The sequence below is a fragment of the Grammomys surdaster genome, unplaced genomic scaffold (genome assembly GCF_004785775.1).
Source record: "Grammomys surdaster isolate TR1022 unplaced genomic scaffold, NIH_TR_1.0 165, whole genome shotgun sequence".
In the NCBI taxonomy this organism is placed as follows: domain Eukaryota; kingdom Metazoa; phylum Chordata; class Mammalia; order Rodentia; family Muridae; genus Grammomys; species Grammomys surdaster.
Window position 1 is genome coordinate 3123172 of NW_021604613.1, and position 22164 is coordinate 3145335.

General features: G+C 37.6%; 1 protein-coding gene across 3 annotated transcripts in view; it reads right to left on the bottom strand.

Annotated features, from left to right (window-relative positions):
• The window catches only part of Stat4 (signal transducer and activator of transcription 4), a 90989-nt gene that overhangs the window by 26861 nt on the left and 41964 nt on the right, over positions 1-22164 (bottom strand). For 2 of the 3 annotated variants that reach the window (XM_028765576.1, XM_028765577.1), the window contains exons 4-9: positions 9859-9957; positions 8006-8098; positions 6184-6262; positions 3804-3889; positions 2895-3046; positions 919-1077 (exon numbers count right to left, since the gene is read on the bottom strand). In XM_028765576.1, the coding sequence (XP_028621409.1) occupies positions 919-1077; positions 2895-3046; positions 3804-3889; positions 6184-6262; positions 8006-8098; positions 9859-9957 (668 nt within the window). The remainder of the gene's footprint in view (positions 1-918; positions 1078-2894; positions 3047-3803; positions 3890-6183; positions 6263-8005; positions 8099-9858; positions 9958-22164) is intronic. The other variant, XM_028765578.1, reaches the window with a different exon arrangement.

Sequence of the window (22164 nt, forward strand, 5' to 3'; positions counted from 1 at the left end):
TAAAAAATATCGACAGGGCAAACCTAGAGAAATAGGATACTATTTTCCCTTAGAGTCCAAACACTTTACACCTAGGATATCCTAAAATCCTCACTCCACTCTAGTCTTCCCAGAAACTTCCAGATAATTAGTATAAAATAATAGAAAAAATGCCTGAAGATCATCCTGAATTAGTCATCTTTCTTTCTTTTTCTCCCTTCTTTCTTTTTTCCTTCTTTCCTTCTTTCCTTCGTTCCTTCTTTCCTTCTTTCCTTCTTTCCTTCCTTCCTTCCTTCCTTCCTTCTTTCTCTTTCTTTTTTCCTTCCTTCCCTCCCTCCCTCCCTCCCTCCCTTCCTTCCTCCCTCTCTTTTTCTTTCCTTCCTTCTTTCTTCTTTATCTTTCGTGACAGGATTTCTCTGTGTAACCCTGGTTATCCAGGAACTCTGTAGATCAGGCTGCCTCTACCTCTGCCTCCCAAGTTTCAGGATTAAAGATGTACACCACCACCGCTCAGCTAACAATAGTAATTCTTAATTGCTCTAATGGACTTAATACAGGTCCATGTTCACCCTATACAACAAAAGAGAGAGTTAACTTATATCACTTTGGACTGAACATTGGGACTTTTGGTGTGTATTACAATTCTTTTCTTCAGTGAACTTACACACAGTGCTTCCCGCTCTTCTTGCATGTAGAAGTCTTCTTTAAAATGTGAAAACTGCATGGGAGGTAGGTGCTATGGGTTATTACCTTATGGAAAACTGAGTCAGCTGCTGGGAGAAGAGGTGGTGATTAAGAAGCAAAGAGTGGAAATGTGGACCTACTCTCTGGGGTGCTATCATAGCTTCCTGGGGGCAGTACTCTCCACTGTCCGTCCACGTCAGGGCATCCCCACAGCTCCAGCCTGAGGGAAGTCTACAATCCTAGTGACTCACTTACTTCTTGAAAAGGTTGTAGATCAGGAAGGTAGCTCTCTCCAACAGGTGTGCTCTTTGAGTGGGGATGGGATCCCCTTCATAGGTCATCTTGGTAGATTGCTCCTGTAATTTCTCCAGTTGCTGTCTGAGTTGGAAAAGACTCTCTGCCAGTAGGGTAAAGCTAGGGAACAGCAAATGAGAAGGTTTTTTCTTTCCCCATTTAGTGGTCAAGCTAGTTTAACAACTGATCATATTTCATAAATAGTAAATAATTAAGTGATTATTAAATCAATTACAATTATGATTACTAACAATTCTTCATTTTTTCCTAACCCTTTTCTTCATGAATATGAATTATGTTCAATATTTTCTAATTTGTGCTTTTAATTTACAGACATCCTTTATGAAATATTGTCAATGTCTGGAACCAAATTCCTTTTGATTGGCATTTAGAGCCTGTTAAGTATGCATATTAAGACTATGGCTCCCACTAAAAGCCAGAGATAGACCAATTTAAAATACAGAGTACAGGACATGAAGAATGTTAACGTGTAAAACTCATCTTCCTTCCCTCTGTACACATTTGCAACTCCTGAGTGTTAGTGGGAAACGATGACTTGGACATTCTAGTACAAGTTAGTGTTTGGGAAGCCTTGCTTTAATATTCAAGTTTAACTCTGCTCATTACGCGTTCATCTTGGCTTAGAAACGGAGCTGAGGGTTAGGTCAGGATAGAGAAGACTTAGAGAGACTGAGACAGAGGAAGGGGAGGAGGAAGGGGTCTATAGGTAGAGGAACTGAGCCCCTCTCAGCAGTCCCTCAGCGACTCCCCTCTCAAGTACACAGAAAGGACCGGGAGAAGCTGTGGCCCTGCTAGCTTTCACTGCAGTCCCCATTAATTTGTGGTTTTCATTACTCCCTGTGTTGCTCGTCTTGTTTTCACAGTGCAATACTTTGGGTTTAGAGAATCGAGGAAAATCAGTGTGTTTGAAAACAAGCCCTTCTCTTCACTTGAGAAGGAAGCCTGAGATATGGCAAATTTCCATTTTCTTGAATTATCTCTTAGAAAGCCGTTTTGAATGGTAACTGAATGATCTTGTTCCTTCTTATGTTTTTCAGTTGTTCTCTCAGCCAGATCGTTTTATTTTGCAGTTATGAGTCAGAAAACCTTATCAATATTTGTATCCTTTAATGTAAAAAAATGATATCTACATTTAACGGTCTATCTACATATTAGGTAGCAATGCCTTGATGGAAATTTTTATGTCTCTTGTTATTGTGTTAATAGTTTTGTACAGGGTCTTGCTCTGAGGACCAAGGTGGCTTGGAACTTGCATGACTCCCTTGAGAGGCAGCTGTGTATTACCTTACCTAGCTTAACTTACTTTTTAACTGGTCAATAAACATTGTGTATATTTGTAGTTTTATACATGTTTTGCTATATTTATATCTTGAAGCATGACCAAATCAAAACTAAAAATATATGCATTGTCTCCCACAATCTTCTTCTGTATAGTAATTGTCAAGTATATAACATATTGGTAAGTACAATCATCATGGTGTATGGTTGATTTCCTAAGCTTATTCTTCTTTCCTACTGAAATTCTGCATCTTTGACCCACATCTTTCACAAAGTGAATGTATTTGAAAATATAAAGCTAAACGTTGACCTTATAACACAAGACACACATTTTTAAAAAGTTGTTTTACAGATTTTTGAAGCTACTGTTTATTATACCCAAAAAGACATGCATTGTAGGCTTCAAAAAAAAAAAGGGCATTTGAGTCTTTTAAGATTTCATGTTTGCTTATGGAGCAATTCTTATGTATGGGAAATGCTTCCTTTTTCTTCCCAAAGGAGGCAAGCTAAGAACACGGAGCAGTGGCTCCTTCCTGCTCAAGTGGTTCCCAGCTTGGTGGGGACTGTACTCTCACTGAGAGCAACTGCAGCTTGTGCTTCCTGTGGTTTTCACTAGAAACTAAAGTCAATTGTTTTACCAGTTCTGAAGCTGGTCCAGCCCATTGTGGAGTGGGCCTCCGATGCAGGCAATCTGCTGCCGCTTCTTCCAATCCTGCAGCTCTTCTAGTAGCATGCTGTTCATGAGCAGGTCTGTCTCATTCACTATCTGTGTCATCTTACTGAGCGCTTCCTACAGACAGAACACCATGTTACAGTTCAAAACACACTGGTCTGAGAGACAGAGAGTTGACTGAAATTAACCAAATATTTGATAGTGCCTTCTCAAACAATAAAGTCATGACAATTGAATAATATTGTGAGAACTGTGGCCACGGCTTGGCATTCCCATGCATCAGTCTAAAGTGTCCAGTGGGAACATCTATTGAATCCTGCTATCCTAAGCATGCATTTGAAGGCCATTTATAAGTGTTATCATTTATTTATATGTGTATTGGTGTTATGCCTGCGTGTTTGTCCAGCTGATGTGTGTGCAGTGCCTCCTGAAGGCAGAAGAGGTGTTGGATCCCCTAGGACTGGAGTTTCAGTTGCTTGTGAGCCACCATTTGCCAGTCTCAGAATAGAATATAGAACACTAATTTTTCCAATAGAGTTTTACATCATCTAGTAATTTTTAACTAAAAATGTGTACTATAACCCACTTCAGAACCTTAACAACCTATGTCTGAAACAGTGAAAAATAAAGCTTAGGTCTAGTTTCCACCTAAGTTAATAATCCTTCTGGCTATTGAATTATACAACTAAGGCTGGGAGGGCATGAAGCTGAGGTGGCCATACAAGTTTACCCAGAGACATGGAGAATAGTTCCTGAAAATTCTGCCATTTTCCATTAAGTGTAAATGAACTGATAAAATCTGAGGCCTTGGTTTTGTAGGATGAGATTTCAGAAAAGAAAGTCAGATAAGTGGCAAATTAATTTCTTCATCAACCTTTCTCTTGAAGTCCAGACTATTAAGCATTTCTTGCAGTGTCAAAACTTCCTGGTTCACCAGGATACTGTTCTTGTCACCCTGATCTGTGAAAGGAAGGAAATGAGATTCAGAATTATCTTTAGACAAAGCTTTTTGTTCCCCAAAGTAGTAGTGGCCACTGCCCCCTACAGAGCAATGCTCTTCACTTTTTTTATTCATTTGTTGGTAGTGGACAAAGGAAGATTTTGTAATGGATTTATTTTACTGGCCCAGCTTACACTAAGGATAACCTTGCTTGTTTTATATAAGGAAAGGAGGGGTGTTCTTTGTGCTTATGATTAAATCGTTTGGCTCATTCTCATATCTGTTTGTGTGTGTCAGGCTGCCATACAACCCAGGCTGGCTTTACACTGGCTGCATAGGTGAGGATGGTCATGAACCCTAGGTCTTCTTCCTGCCTACCTCCAAAGTACTGGGCTACAGGTATAAGCCACCACAACTGGTTTTCAACTCTTTCTAATGCACATAAAAGCTGAAAAATACTGAGAAAACTTAGATAATAAAATGCTACATTCAAAATAGTTTTATTGTTTACTATAGCTTATTGTTTGTTATCCTTAAGTTCATAGTTTACATGAAAATTAGAATTAATGTTTTCAAAGATGCTTGATGAAATACAGTGTTTTTCTAGGATCCCTGCTCCCTTTGATAAGTGATTAAACCCAAGTTGTGTTATTTCTTCTAAAGAGAAAATTGTACATTTAAATAATCATAAGCATTTTGAATATTTCATGGTGGTCATGACATCCTGAATATGACAGGCGACTGAAAGACACCTTCTTCAGAAAAATTAAACATTCGATAACAATTGTCTATACTGCCTTCACGGCATGTGTTAACATTTTAATAAAAGAATTATGTAAAATAGATATTTATATTTGTTTTGTTTTAAAAAGCATATTTTGAAATCAAAGTTTGAAGTAAGTAAAATTGTAAAAATATTTCAGAGTTCCCATCTTTCCTCGTTAAGATGGTTTGAATAGGAATGGTCCCACAGGCTCATATGTTTTAAAGGTGGATCCCCAGTTAATGGAACTGTTTGAAGTGGATTAGGGTGGGTGCGGCTTTGTTAAAAGGAGGTGTGTCACTGGGGATAAGCTTTGATGGTTCAAAAGCTTATGCCAGCCCCAGTGTCCTTTACTCTGCCTAAGGATCAGGATGTAGCTTTCAGCTATTGGTCCAACACCTGCCTGCATGCCACCATCCTCCCCACCATGATGATAATGGACTAAACCTCTGAAACTATAATCCAACCACCAATTAAATACTTTCTTCTAAAAGTTTCCTTGGACATGCTCTTTACAACAATGGAAAAGTAAATAAGGCACCTATCTAATGTTTTCTATTGTCTAACACAAGCAGTGTACCATGATATAAACTAATAAGTCTTTATTGGCATGGTCCTGTCAGCAATCTAAACAGGACTAATTAGAGTTCCAATTATCCCAGTAATTGGATCAAAGTTAAACTATCAATCCACTATTGCTTATATATCTAGGGTTTTAGAAATATTTTCATTTTTCTCCGTTCATTTATTAAAAATCATCTAACTATTTAAGTACACAGAATCAAATTAATTCAGAATCTTTGTATTTAGATATTTATTCAATTATTAAATTTGTTTTAGAAATATTTACAAATAAAAATTTAATTTAAAATTCTATACACAAAAACATATACAAAATGTCTAATTCTTTGGAAGATTAAATTTATAGATACATATGCTTGTGACAAGATAGAGGAAATACAAGAAATTTTAACCATGCTTACCATGAGACTTTATGTAATTTTTATTTTTAGTACTTTTGCCTATTTTCCAAATTCTCTTCTATGAAGCATATTTCTACTTTATAATTTTTTAAAATTATAAGATCTCATATCAGTGACTTCCTGACTGTATTAGGTGATTATTTTTATTTTCACTAGTTGTGTTTTGTTTTTCTTTTGAGGAAGTTTTTTGCTATGTCTCTCCACCTCACAAATGTTGCAATTACTTGCATGTGCCACCACACCCAGCCCTGAGGTCTTAGCTCCTAAGAATACTCTTACTGGTGGTGTTGGGGGTAGGGACACATGTTGCAGTGGGCATCATTTCTTATGGAACTTGTAATTTTCTTTGAACTGGTTGATAAATATGTATTTTAAACTTACATGGAGAGATGGAAAACTCAAAACTGTAAATATTATTTGCCTACATTCCTCAGAAACAAGCTGCCTGGGGACTCATATAACCAAGAAGATCAAATTTGCTAGCAATTTGACTCTTACCAGTGAAGAACCCTAATAAAATGCTGTTTTTATGTCTCTATTGAGAGTTACAGACAAAACAATAACTTACCCATTGTCTGAATTGTTTTATACCTGTAGTCAAACTCATCTTGCAGATCTTCTAAGTATTTGGTGTCTTGTTCTGTCATCTTTATACAAAAGAAAATATTAAACTATGTTGTAATGCTTAAGCATGCCAGAGAACCATCTTATGTATATATATAAACTATGCACTGGGGAAGCCAGTCTCCAACAGCTTCCTTGACTAAGGAGCCTACACCTCCAAATGGCAAATCCACATGTATGCAGTGCCTGAGGAGGCCAGAAGAGGGCATCAGATCGCCGGAGCTAGAGTGACAGACAGGTGTGAGTTGCCTTGGGTGCTGCGAACCAAATACAGGTCCTCTGCAAGAGCAGCAACTGCTCTTAGCCACCAAACCATTTCTCCTAATTTTTTTCTTTCTGCTTAAGAAATCTTTCAGCATATTCTTTCTCATTTCTGAACTAATTACAAGAGGTGCTAATCATATAACTTCATTTACAGGGCCCTTTTGCCCTTTCAGGCTGTTCTGCTGCCCTCTCCACCAGTGAACAAGAATCAGAGATGTACAGTTCATGACAATTCTGTCAAAATAGTTTTTCTTTCTACTTCTTAAAATATCTCTGTACATTTATTTAATTAATTAATACTTGATTATTGACTTTTTTACTTTTCTTTCCTCCAAACCCATTAAAGTTCTCTACTCAGTCGTAATAATCAGTTGGCATTGAGATTTTGCACATTGACTTTTCACATATTCTCTCATCTAGTTGTGTCACTACTCGTGAAGTAGATCCACTCTTGGTTTTCAAAGATAAAGAAGCAGAGGCTTAGCCATGTAAAGTGGTGTTTGTGGACAAGGGCTAGCAGCACAGCTTTGACTCCCAAACCAGTTGGCTGCATCCTGCATCTCAGTCTGCATTCCGCATTCCAAGAGGTCTTCACTAAGAAAGTGCATATTCTTCCCTTCCTGCATAAAATCTCAATCTTAACCATTTAAATTACTGATTGAAAAAATATCAAACCTGGGGTCGGTATGAATGTATGCTTCAAGTCTGTGGTTTTTTAAGTTGTATGGACATGGGCAGGGATCTGTGCTTCAGCCTCTGTTTTTGTTCTTTGTTTTTGTTTAGCTTTGTTTTAAAGACAGAGTCTCTCTAAGTAGCCCTGGCTAGCCTGGAGCTTGCAATGCTGGCCTCAATCTCATGGAGATCCTTCTGCCTCTGTCTCCTGAGTGCTGGATTAAAGGTGAGCACCACAGTTCATAAAATGTACATGCCTTTGTGTATAAAATAGAAGAAGGGGACCTGAAACTTACAAGCATTTAGAGAATTATTATTTCCATAAAAAAAAAAAACAAGTAAATGGATGCTATATCGTTTCTGGAAAAGGAAATTTGTATTACCTTTACATATGACAAATTGGAAAGTTCCACTTAAAATCATCTTTTCTAGATCAACGAAAGTAGCAAATCTATAATAAGACCGATGGGAGGAGAAACTAAAGTATACTAATCGCGAAGGTAATGAGTAACATAATAGGTTCTACAGATAAAGAATAATAAAAGAATATATGGAGTACAATTAGGGGAAACATATACACTTTTTAGGAACTGTAAGTCACCAAACTTACTCTAGAAGACACAGATAATGTGACAGTTTCAATATCAGAAGCAAGTTGAGTTTAAAAATTTCCACAAGGAAGTCTTTCCTGTATAACACAGCATATGAGAGAAACACATGTCCTCTGAGATCTGTCTGCACTGGCCTTTGGCACACCGGCCAGCCTGGCCTTTCTAGACAGCTATGTGGGACAAACCACTTAGTCAATGCATCTGTGTGAGACCACTCACCTGCACACTGTTTTTAATGGCAGCCACTTTGTGTTCTACATTTCTCTGCCTTTCTGAAACTGAAGAACTCTGTAAGGATTTCTCCAGAGGTCCCTGGAAAAAGAATGTTTTGCAATTTCACTATTGTTGACAAAACAGTTTTACGGTTATTGTAAAGAACACAGTACTTACATTGGCCTGAGCCTTGGATCAATGTGATACATAATATGCTGTGATCATTAAAACTCATGCTGAGAGAGTTGGACATATAACCCACTGGCAGAGAATAAACAAGGCTCCAGGGTCCCAACCCAGAACTAAACATTATGCTTGTAGTGCCCAGAGCCAACTGACTCAAGACTTTCTCAGAGGCCCTATGAAAAGACAAAAATAACTTAAGTTCCATGTCCTTGGATATGCAAAAAGGCCAAGAAGCTCCTCCAAGCACTGTATCTTGGCCACTCTAATAAAACACAAAGTTCTACAGCTGTCTGGAGATGAGAAAAACATAACTTAGCAGCCTCTGTACCACAAAGTTAAGCAGAGACCAAGGGTGAGAACGGTTGATAACTTGACAATACACATCAGAGCAGTGGTGGGACATCAGGGAAAACCCTTGCTCTCAGCTCTTGGTAAAGTGTTTTTTAACTATACCATACCTTTCAGATTAGAAAAGCTTTTATAAACACATTCCTTTCTCACATCCTTCTCCACTATTCCATTATTTGTCTACCTACTTGAAATTTTAAAAAATGCCCAGGCCTTTGTTTAGGATAGTATGCAGTATTATTGTCAGAGTTACTTTGATTATTATATGCTTAAATGTTTTGATCTGACTAATATTTGACACTGGGAGACAGTAGAGAGCTCTCATGAGACGGTACATATGAGGTAGAGTGAGAGAAACAGAAACAGAGATGGAGAGACAGGAGTGGGGAGGAGAGGAGAGAGCAATGACTGTATGTGACAGGTACAAAATGGACAGCCTTGCAATTTAGAAACCATAGTATTTAAGTGAACACAATGCCATCCTTTATCATCCAAAAGCAATTGAGTTGTCAAAACTTCAAGTTCTCCCAAAAACATTTATAACCTGATAGTGACTAAGCCTCTGAAGCTATAACAGTTTATATATGTAAATATAAACTGTTTATAAATATACATAAATATATATGTGTGTGTATATATGTATATATCTATCTTCATAAGTTGTATTGTTCACTAAAGTGTAGAGAATGTCATTTAGAAAATACATTGTTTTATAAACTTTTCTCTTGATGTAGTATTAACTGAAAATGTATGCTTAGAGACTGCTGCTCCTTCCCCCTTCCTAGGTACGTATGGCACTCAAAAGAATAAGATAAAATACAATGTAATCTACACTAGGGCAAAGAACAGCCAAACAAGTACTCAGGGAGCTTTTGTAAGTCAAATTTCCTTAGCGAGTCAGGAGTCCTGAAGGGTTCAGTAAGATCAGTCTGTGAAGACGAACATGCTAGTGAAGCAGAGTCCATACCACAATTGGGAATCTAACTAAAATGTGGTCACTGTATTCCCAGATCTGTGAAGTAAAATCTTAGGGCAGAATTTAGCCATGAAAACAGAAGAAATCTAGAGTAGCCAGTCTGGTGCCACACGTCTGTGATGCTGTCACTTGCAGGAAGGACGGAAAGATCACAAGCACAAGGCCAGCCTCAGCTATATCGTGAGCTCTAATCCAGCCTGCTCTACATGAGACCTCATCTTTAAGGGACAGGGTGGGGGCAGGGGTTGGAAAGACTTGGCAATTATCTCACTGTGGAATAAAGACAAGCATCTTGGCAAGCCAGCAATGTGATGGTTAATGCATACGACTACAAATCAGAAAATGGTACCTGGATAGGCATGTTGGCTGCAGCCAAAATTCTCCTCTCTTCCCTTAAGCAATCTGAAATTACCACAGCTACATGCATTGGATTTCCATGAAACTTTCCCTGAAAGACAGTAAGCAAAAGCAGCATAAAAGTTTTGAAAAAGAAACACATATAAATCATAAAGAAATGTCATACTTAGAAAAGAATACTTTCAAAATAAAGTACTTTATCCAATCAAAAAAAAAGGGAAGAAATGTCATACTTGAAAACCAAAAATAATCTTCATTTAAATCTATAAAAATATTTGAAATATGTTCTAATTGTCTACTCTTTTTCAATGCCGTAGAAACATAGTCTCTTGATGAGATAATGTTGCTTCCTTTGCTTTGAAAACTCTTAATAGTTGTTCTTTGAATACTTCTTTATGAACACATTGGAGGGTCAGTTTATGTTAGATGCTGGGTAGGTTTTAGATATAGTAGTTATTTCCCTCTGAGTCCTGAAGACTCAAGATGGTCCTAGTTGTACACATGGTAACTCTAACTTCAAGTTTATAGTCTCGGCCATGATCCAAATTTGATGATATTCACGCCAATTACCTCATAATTACATTATACTCAGGCAAAACTATATTCGCCTTTCAGCAGTGATATTTTTGACATTGAGGCATACACTTATTTTATTGCAAGGCTAATGATGTACAAATGTTAATTGGCAGCCTGGGGTACTATTTGAGCCATCTGATAAATTGTTGTAAGCGAAAGTCCCAAATCTCTTTAGGGGAATCATCCATGGTTGCCATAGCGCCCAGCAATGAGTGTGTACTCATTTTCCTTTCTTGCAAGAGCTGTGTTCTCTATCCTTGACTTACAGTACTATTTGGAACACCATAATCTTAGTCAGTCCTGTTAAAACGTCTTTACTAGACTATTCTGAGGCAAGATTAGAAAGAGAGATTGAAGACAAGCACACTGATTGAATCTCTGCCTTCCTTTCTTGAGGTGGTAAATGATACTGATATCTGTGAAATGACCAAAAGGTAATAGCAGAAAAAATTAACAGTCCACAAGTAGAAAATTAACACCAATCAAAAATAGATTATACAGAGAGTTAAACCAAAAGCTCTTTTCTGGGGAGAAGAAAGAGGGTTGTTGGCTGTAAACCTTCTCACGGCTATGACTTCTGAGGAGTATATGAGATTCTGTCAACTAACACTTCCCTTAGTAAAACAAGAGTAAAAAATTATTTGGATTCCTGTTCTTCAATATTCACTCCTTGAAAATATTTTTCTTCTTTAGGCCAGAAATTTCCAGAAGAAAACAAGTGGATTGCCTGAAAGTCAGACAGCAGAGCCATGGGAGTGACCTGCTCAGTACGGGAGAGGATCCTGTTTCTAACATGTCTACATTTCAGCCTATGTGAATTTATTGCTGTTAATTTTGACATCTCTTGGTTCTTTTCATATAGCTTGCCTTTAAGTCCCCTCCCATCTCCCCTCAATAGACTTATTTTCTCTCTCTCTCTCTCTCTCTCTCTCTCTCTCTCTCTCTCTCTCTCTTTTACCTTAATGGAAAACGTTACTAAAAACGTTTCTTTGCTAAGAAGGTTTTTTATCTTTTTAGGGTTAATTTGTAAGCTCTTTTATTGATATAAATTGATTTTGTCCTTCTGGTATGAAGGGTTCCTCTAATGCCACAAACACATTGGTGTCATCTCCGATCCATGTGCTGCTCACAACACAGCTGTGCAGAGCTGATCTTCATTTTCCTGTCAAAACTCAACTTTCTTCCCCTTGCTTTGCCTCTGCTTCCCTCCATATCTGTGAGGTTAAGTCACACACTCTTCTCCTTTCAGGGCCAGATGACAACACTTCTTTCATTACATAATACATGTTCATTTTCTTCTTTAACACCCTCTATGTGGGTCCACATGAACCCTGACATGTGTGTGGCATTCTGCTTCTTGCTATGCCAAGGTCTTACAAAAAGTCCCTGCTCTCTGCAGTGGCCTTTCATTGTCCTAGTGTCAATCAATAGGAGCTTTTAATTGCAGCAAAGTCAGATTTATTGCTCTTTTCCCCAGTGATTAGGATTTTTAATGATGTGCTTAATAAACCTTTCACTAGGTTTCTGTCATAGGGATTTTTTTTAATGTCTTTTTGAGTCTAGAAGAACATTGGGATTGTGGGTTGTAAAAGTTTTTTTTTTATGGCTGTGGATGCTGCTACAAATTTATCATGGTGCACACTAGCCAGCCCTTCTATTGGTAAAAGGGGGTGACTTTGTAATATTAAGAATAAGAACACTAGTAACCCTGATGAACTAGTGTTGCTGTTAATTTCAGTTCATTTGGAGCTTGTTAGTGAGGAGCATTTCTCCCCACCACCTTGGATGCACAGTTCCAACACTCATTGGGAACTCTTTGTTTTTGCTCTGCTGGCCCAGTTCCCACCAACATGGGAGGTCTCTTTTTACTCAGTTCTGTCTAAGAGATCTGTCTCATCTCTGTATCATCAGTGGGATCATTGGAGCTTTATGGTAATTGCAAGCAGAATAGGGTTCTTTTCATTTCCATGCAGAGTTCAGAATCAGCTTGTAATATTCCTCTCTCTCTCTCTCTCTCTCTCTCTCTCTCTCTCTCTCTCTCTCTCTCTCTCTCTCTGTTTTTCTCCCTCCCTCCCTCTCTCTCTCTCTCTCTCTCTTCATTGACAGTCTAAGTATCACTGGATTGTTAGAAAACAAAGATTTGGTATGCATATAGTTTTGTTCTAATCTAATCTTTCTCATGCTTGTAAATGTCTCTCTTCTAAACCAGTTTTAATTTTCCATGAGAGATCTGAAACATCTTTTGTTAGGGTTACTTCTGGTTACTTGGTATTGTTTTGATATGTGGATGACTGATATTTTCCTCTCGAGGCTGATATATGGGAATATAGTTAAATTTGTGTATTGATTTTGAGCCTAACCAAGTTGCTAACTTGTATAGAGTTTAATGATGTATTTTTTATTAATTCTAAATTTTCACCTGTAGACTCTGCTACATATTCTATATCCATGAATCAGCTCTTGCACAGCATTTGTAGAATACCCGCTTCAGTCATTTCAATGCCATTGATGTTTGGAAGTGTAATGGTTAATTTCCAAACAAGTCATTTTCTTTTAATTTTCCTAAAAAAAGACATCTAACGTAGTTTAATTTTGATTGCAAAGAGACTCCCAGTGATGTAAGTCACTAAGTTTGTTGATATTTACTTTGTGGCCCAGCACATAGACGACTTATAAAAAATTCATGCTAACTTACAGGGAATGAGCACTCTAGTTGTTGGTACAAGTAATTTATTCTAATTTATTAAGTCAGGTGTTATTTTGTATAAATTTCTGTCTTCTTGTTGGATTGTTTTAACTATTGATTTTATAAGTCAATGGAAGAATTATGTCAAAAGCTACTTTGTAAGTTGTTCTGTTTCCAATAGAAATATTTAGATATATATTTCTTGAGATTAAAGCCCCTCATGGCTAGGAGCTGAACTTTATCTTCTGTAACAATTTTCACCCTAAGGCAAGATGATTGACTCTGGTATAATGTTTCTTAGTCACTTATAAATTGTATTTTATTTCAAGAACTCTTATTTCAAAGTGGATATGGATAATTGAGTGCCAGTAGTATACGTATATAGAAGGGTAAATACATAATAAACATGGTTAACACAATCCTAAAACTTCTTTGCTTATTTAGAATTAACTGTTTTGAGTCTCATTTATACTCAGATTCATAGCCTGATGTGTTTTCCTGTAGGCTGTGGGGATGTCAGCAATGAATCTCTCAAGAGCACAGGTATTCTCTTCTTTCTGTAAGGTGTCACCTTTTACCATATTGGAACTTTTACCAGAACTTCTCAGTAGCAGGTCTTCAGACATGAACCAGCTTTCACATCCTTTCTGGAATGGTCAGCTGGTTTGTTGACTGACACACTAAGAGTGTATCTGGTGGTCTAGTCATACTGTCATGATTAGCAACCACATCACTGCAGTTAGGGTGATTACTACTTAAGTGCTCAGACAGGTGTCCTTAACCATCTACTACTGGGGTCCACTTTCAGTGATACCACCAAGGATGTTTTTACTGTTTATGTGTATGAATGTTTCACCTGAATGTATAGATGTGTGCCTTGTGCATGCCTGGTGACAGCAGAAGTCAGAAGAGAGCATCAGACCCCTGAAACTGTAATTGCAGATTGCTATGGGCCACCATGTGAGTGGATACTAGGAATTCAACCTGCGTTCGCTGCAAGAGCAGCAAATGGTCTTAACCTTTGAGCCATCTCTCCATCCCTGTTGTTTGTAGATATGGTTGTACGGTTTTAAATTAAATGTAGGGTAACCGTATTAATCAATGGATACAAGAAGACTGTGATATGTTGCTTTTTATGATCTGACTCTTACAATTTTTAAAGATTTTCTTTCTTTTTCTATTTTTTAGATCCCTAGAAGTGCAAACAATGTTATGTCTTGTAAATCAGCCTCCCACCTTCTAGTATGTTCTATATGGTTAAACACATATTTTCACTTTTCTGCAGTAGCATTGAAGTGAAGTACATTCTGCTCAGCCAGCAGGACTTTTCTGATACAGAGATGTATATTTACTGGTGATGCTGTGCAAGGTAGGATTCATTTAGTACAACTTCTAACTGTGCTGCGAATTCTTTCATCTCTTCTAAGGAATTTGTTCATTTCTCTTACTGCTGTTCTCTGCGTGATAGGCAATCTTTACATCATGAATTCAGCCATAGACTACAACGTATCTCCTTGTGGGTAAATTCCTTTCATACAGCCTGTAAAGCACATATTGTTGCTTTCTGAGAAAATACAAAACTAGATCATTTAACCAGTAACAAATGTGTATTAGACAAATATGTTCTTGATTCATTCTGTATACATAACTATTTGTATGAACTATAAATTGTAGTGTTGTATTTTGATGACACTTTAAACAGAAATTAAACAACATGTGTTACTGAAACAGAGTGTATAATTTAAGTGAAGTGACAACCACATGAATATCTATGACCTGATTTCACATCATACATAATGACAATGACATAGGGACAGCCACATGGTAACAGCAATTAAGAGGTGTCAAAAATAAGATGCATTTTGATTAAGAGAGAGGGTTCTCGGTCACTGCCAGTGGGTGTATAAACCACCAGGGATTTTGGAAGACAGTTTGATAATTTCTTATAAAAATAAACAATCTCTTGTCATGGATCCATCAATCACTCTCCTTAGTATTTACCTAAAGAAGCTGGAATCATATTTATATAGAAGCACCACCCATACATTAGAAGTTTGTAATAGCTATATTAATAATTGCTAATACTTAGAAGTCACAAACATGTCCTTCAGGTGGAGAATTAGCCAAGTAAACTGTTGTACATGTAGACAATATTATTTAGTATTAAGAAGAAATGAGTTATCAAACTATGAAGACAAAATAAACTTACACACTGCTAAGAAATACTTCATCCTTTAGGGGCATAATATATTCCAGTTTTATAATTTCAAGGAGACTTAAAACTAGGAGGCAAGGATCTAGGCAGGTTGCTCAGTTTAGTACTTGTCACATGAGCTTGAGTCCAGTGCCATTGGAAACGCTTGGCATAGTGGAATGCATTTGTAATGCCTGCACTGTAGGGCAGATAGGTGGGTCCTGATGCTCACTGGCCTGCCAGCCTCGATGACTGGGAAGCTCCAAGAAAAAGCCCTGTGGTTTTGTTTTTGTTTTTGTTTTTCTTTTAAAAAGGCAAAGAGCAACTGAGGAAGATAGCCAGTCTTAACCTCTGACCTTTACACTCATGTGTACCTACATGAACACATATGCACAGGTGCCCCCACACACACCACACATTACACACAGCAGGAAGAAAAAGAGTCAGTGCTTGTCAGAGCTTTGAAGAGGAGGAACACTGAGGATATGGGGGAGCCATGAAACTGCCTTGTGTAATGTTACTGAGCCAGATATATGACATCGTTCCATAGACCTGTAGAACTCTAATGTAAGTTAGAGATCTTAGTTAACAATACTCTATCAGTTCATCAGTTGTGACAAATGTACCATGTTAATACAGTACTTAAGAGACTGTCTGGTAGGAGACAAGGTGGGGGCGGGGCTAGGGATGAATGTGAGAACTCCGTACTTTCAGTTTTTGAGGAAATGCAAGACTTCTTTAACCCTTGTTTTATTGATGTGACATTTCTTACCCAGACCTTAAACTATCCTTTTGCTAGAAATGAGTGAAGTAGAGTGAAAGGGTTCCTCCGGTCAAGTTAGACTCCCGTTTGCTTGTCTGTCTGTCTCTGTCTGTCGTTCTGTCGTTCTGTCGTTCTTCAAGACACAGTTTGGACAGAGCATAGAATGGTCTTACCTGCACTGTGCAGCTGTGGATGATCTGGAACTCTAGATCCTCTGGCTTCTCTGTCTCTGGGGTACTAGGGTTTCAGGTGCACATTACCATGCCCAGCACAAAGCTGGCTTTGAAAACAGAAGGGAGAGGTGTAGGTTCTCAAAGACTTTTGCTTTGTGTTTTGTTTTGCTTTGTTTTGCTTTCAGACAGTTTATTATGTGCCTTGGCTGGCCTGAGAGTCAGCCAGTTAAACCAGGCTAGCCTCAAACTCATAAAGATCCCACCCACCTCTGCCTTCCATGTGTTGGAACTCAAAGCTTTTGCTATTACATGCAGCTTCCAAAATGTATACATTTTTAATGCCTTGCCTTCATGCCAATACCAACATACTTTAACTAGCTAAACTTCAGCTCCGTGTGTGTGTGTGTGTGTGTGTGTGTGTGTGTGTGTTCATTGTATATTTTTGAAGAAAATGCTTTTTAAAGGCACTAAATATGTCTTCTTTAAGTACTGAGTACATTCTGGGCACAATGTTCTATATTTGTTTTGATTGGTTACTGTTGATTGTCAACTTGACATACTTATTATAGAATCACCAGGATACATAACTCTGGGTGCATCTGTGAGGGTGTTTCTAGGTTAGGTTGACTGGGGAGGAAGAAGCACCTTTAAGTGTGATTGTCACTGCCCCATGTGCTGAGGTTCCGGGCTGTGTAATAGAGGGGAGGGAAGCCAAGCACCATCATCTGTCTCTGCCTGCTTCCTGACTGCAGATGTAGCCTGCCACGCAAAGCCGGGAACTAAAATAACCTCTCTTTGCCTCAAGTGGCTTTATCAGGGACTTAGTCACAGGAATGAAACAAGGAACCAAGGCACTCTTGAAGACAATCCACTTGAGACAATTACTCTGTCCAGTTCTGCACAGCCGCGGGACCTGATTTTGTGCCTCAGATGTTAACTTTGTGACTTTAGGTAAATTGCTTGTTAATCTTCATTGCTTCAATTACCCTATTAGTTGAGAGAATAATACTTGTGTAGTCATTGTGAAGAGCATGCCAGACAATTGGGAATGAACTTTGTAACTTGTAAAGCACTCTAAATAGCAGAGTTTCGATGTTGTTTCAAGGTTAGGTTAGGAGTTTTTAGACCTCATACACATAAATCAACAACAAAAAAAGCAAAAGCAAAAAAATTATTCTTAACAGAAATGATCAAAATTGATTATGTAGCCAATGAAATATGAATGATTTGTGTTCTGGGAAGTATATAAAGACTCAAATATAAAATATAAAACTACCAACATAAAAGAAGCTTCAGAAAACTTGAGGTTGTGCTTATTTAAATAAACAACAGTAGAATTTTCCTGGCATCTTGAGGACTCACAAGAAAGGCACCAAAAGCAACTCTGAAAAAAATAATTAGCTCTCAGCTTTGTAGCAGTTAACAAAGCCATCATTAAGGGGTACACTTTCCTGGCATAGAAAGGCCAGAAAAGCAAGTCCTAAGCCCTCATCTACGATAACCTTTGACAACAGAATCAAGATGGATATTTTCAGTTTTACTTCAATTCTTTGTTATTAAGATGTCTTTTAAATAGTTAGGTATATGTTGGTTTTATGATTGAATCTAAATAGAAGTGACAAAGTATATACATACATATATACATATACACACATTTATGCACATATACTTTATACATATACATATGATTACATATAATATATAAATATATGCCATGGAAGATCTTTCATTTTGATTTCTGTAGACTTTTTGTAAAAAATGAATTTTGATCTTGAAAATTATCAGTCAAATCCAAAGAGAAGCTGGAGACCACTCTGCCGACTCAAATTCTGTGCCCACGGGGATTTCACAGCATGCAATAGAGGACTTTAGATGGTAGAAAGATAGGAAAGGTGGATGCTAACCTTATCATTTACATATGGACACACACACACACAAATAGTCCCTGCATTTACTGAGTACTTGTTGTATACAGGATGCTTTACAGGCAGCTTTAATCCCAGGTAAATCTGGCTAGATAGGCATCATAAGCTACTGTAGAGGACAGCAGGCTACAACACTTCTGTAGATTACTTAGCTTTGCAAAGGTTAGACGGGATCCTCCAACAACGTCCTGAGCTGCTCTAGGGAGAATTCAACCATGAGTTTTGCTCATTATACACAAAGATAGATTCCTTGGCCAATCATAAAGGCATTTATCTCTTATAGAATCATTCAGTCACCTTTTCTCCTTCACTGCCAGAACGATAACACATACATTATTGTCGTTATCAGAAAGTGTTCAGATAAGGGGAGAGACTATTAAATGTGAATATTGGTAACAAAAGGATATACTATGTCTCATTTATGTATAATGGTGTATTAGGAGATAAAAGGACTCACAATTACATAATAAATAAAGAAAGTGACATGATGCTCTCGTCATTGGCAGTAATCATCTATAAGTGGAGATAGGGAAATGCTACATTTAAAATAGTAAGAAAATGTAAATGATTTAAATTTTTAACATATATTAAAAAGAGAAGTGTTAGGAAAGCAAAGCTTGTTCAAATTGATGTAAATATTACACAATGTGTCCAAGTATTGAAGTGTCACATGGCACTACAATAATTGCATAATTTTTATATATCTATAAATCATTTGAAAACATTTTTTAAGAAATTAGTAACAAATACAAGAAAAATAAAGGTCTTCTATAAATTAAACTAGGCTCCTACTGAAAAATATTAATGTTTGAGAAGGAATAAATTACAAACATGAATTCCCAATTGTAAGACAGTGTCATAAAAATCGAGAGAGAGAAAGAGAGAGAGAGAGAGAGAGAGAGAGAGAGAGAGAGATTTGTAGGTAAGGCTATGGTTCCAAGAGTTGCTCTGGAGTACTTGAGGTTAAAGAAATGATTTAGTGAAGTTATCCTAAAGTTTACACAGAAGAAATGCCTAATAATAGCCAAGACAACTATTAAAACTAGTGAGCTTTTCAGTGCTTGAAACAGATCCCCAAATTTTTTTTGTTTTATTTCTTTAACTCTTACAACTGTCTGTTGCCATCCATTCCCAGATAATGAGCCATGGTAGAGACGCAGTGCACTATTAGAACAGGATTCAGATGGATCCTGGCATGCAGTGCTTCTAACAATGTGGTCCTAAGTTCACTGTTTCCATGCTGAGGGGAGGTGTCTGCCGTAAGACACTGAAATGCACCATAAATACATTATACCGTATTGACAATAATCAGTTGCATTGGTTAGCAGAACATAAAAGAGAATTGTGGGAAATGTACCAAAACTAGCTGATGAAAACGTAGCATTTCCATTCAAGTAAAAAAAAAAAAGTCAAATGTGAATGTACACACACTCCTGTAATCCCAGAATTAGGAGGGCTGAGGCAGGAGGACAGCAAGTTCACGGTCAACCTGACTTACACCGTTAGACCTTGTTTCTAAACAAAACAGACAGACAAAATTCACAACTTGCTTGTTTACATGTGTATCAGTTCAGAGGAGACTCTAGGCTTCTATGTGCAGAGTTCCATATCAATTAAGATACTTTTAAAAAAAGTATTATAAGTCACAGTTATGTGTATAATCTCAAGATTGGGGAGGCCTTTTTAAACCAAGATGCTTTCAGAGAAGGTGTAAAAAGACTTTTCATTAGGTTGAAGGGGGGTTGACATGGGAAATACTGGAATCAAAAGACATGATAGACTAAGAGACTATTGTATCATATGAATTATTAATATGTGAAAAGATGTTTTTAAACTTTCAGAAATCCTTGAATATATATAAAAATCCATTGAAGCTGATGGAAAACCCGGTGGAAAAGAATATTCACCAAAGAGCACAACCACGTGTGGGAATGGATGCCCAGCCTTAAATTATCAGGAAAAAGAAATAGTTCCCCCAAATCACATTGGCAAGCATGAAAGATAATGACATCAATTGTACTTGGAGCCAGGAAGACAGATCAGTGAGTAAAAGAGCTTGCTGCCTGCCCTAACCGCCTGAGTTCAGTCCCCAGAACCCACGTGCTAAGAGAGAACCAGTTTCCACAAGTTGTCCTCTGATCAGATGGGCTCTGAGATGTGCACACACACACACGCACACACACACACTATTATTACATTATATATTACATGTTATATATTAAATACACAGATTATGTAAAATATATATACAGCTATAGTTAATGAAAATACAGAGAATAGCTTTTCCATTTTGCTGATGTGAAATTGTAACATCTTAGAAAAGCAATCTCATACCTCTCAAGTTTTAAAATGCTTATGTTTTTAACTACTAAGTACATTTCTAGACCCCTATCTCATAAACTTAAAGCAGGGGCACATAATAATTAATCTATGTACAAGGTGGTTTGCAATGTTGTGATGAACAACGGGAAAGCGGAGACTGCACACTGCGTAGGACTCGCCTGGTAAATCATGGTGCACCCACACTGGAGACCATTTGTTACCACTGATGAGCGAGGATTTCTGTGAAGTGAAACTTGGAACGCAGAGAAATGAATAATAAAGTTTCGTTTTTGTAAGTGGTAAGCTCTTGACATCATCACTTTAAAAATTCCGTAACCACATGCCTACATTCACACGGTTGTAATTCACATATTTACCACTTTTATTCAATCATGGAATCGTGGATACGGAAGCCTGTGCATTTAACTGTCAGGGTGGAAAGGATGTGCATGGAGGTGAGGAATACATGAAACAATACGGTAATTTAAAAAAAAAACCTCATCTGTGATTTGGTCTATTTTAGGGGAAGTGATATTTGGGTGTTTATGCAGCATCCAGTAAGATACCAACCAAAATGTAAATAATGGTTGTATTATTTTGGTCTAATTTTAGTTTCTTTTCTTTCTTTTTATACTTTTCATTTTAATTTTCATGAAGACCTGCATAATGTAAGCAGTTACACAAATACAAAGCTGGTTTTTATTCTGATGAATTCTTTTGGCATTTTTTTAAAAAATCGGTTCATATAATGATCAAAGTATAGGGTATTAGAACCTAAAACAAGAAGTGGCAAATCTTCCAATCGGAAGAAACACAACCAAACGTTTGAAATTCATCTCAATTGTGATGGAAGCATGAATACTAATTGAAGTACTGTGGGAGATTAAACTGAAAGTGTTTCTAATGGCCTGTAAGGACAGGCCCCAGAACCTCTCCAGAGTGTGCTGTACTGGTGTGCTGTACTTGGAGCGACTGTACCTGGAGCGACGACACTAAACAGTGGTCTTCGTGCTGCTCTACATGTCTACATGCAGAACACACTTTTTCCATCAGGAGTGGTTGAAGACACTGAGAGATGTTCGGTGTTTCTCTTGGGCGATCTGGCTCTGGCCTTCATGGCTGCCCTTCATTTTCATTTCAATCCAATGCTTTTGTGACCTTCCTCAGTCCCTGCCCAGTCAGACCGTATTATTCGCCTTTCTCTCTTACCGTTTTTTGAGTGAACTCATACCAAGCTGTGCATTTGCATATTTTGTGTCCTCTGGGCACTAATGATGCTCTTGACAGCCTGACCCACCAGCATTTGAACATGACCTGTGAGGTGACAGTTTACCTAAAATATGCACTGGAAAGTCCTCTGGATTCGAGGTCAAAGTCAAGGGCTATGGGTGCTTTCATGCTATTAGTAACATTTAAAGAAGGACCACCCTCCTTCCGCCGCGTTGATTTCCTCCCCTGTAAAATCTAAGTACTGCTTTTCTTTCCTGAGCTGTGAGAACTAAGTGAGGTGTTCGTATAGTCACAATCAATTATTAAATGAAGGTCAAATATATATATGTATGTTTTGATTGCAGAAGTAAAAATATCCTTTGTAGGGAAAAATTTAAAATAAATAGTCACTAAGATTCAGGAAATTACACGAGAAAACAAACATTCAAA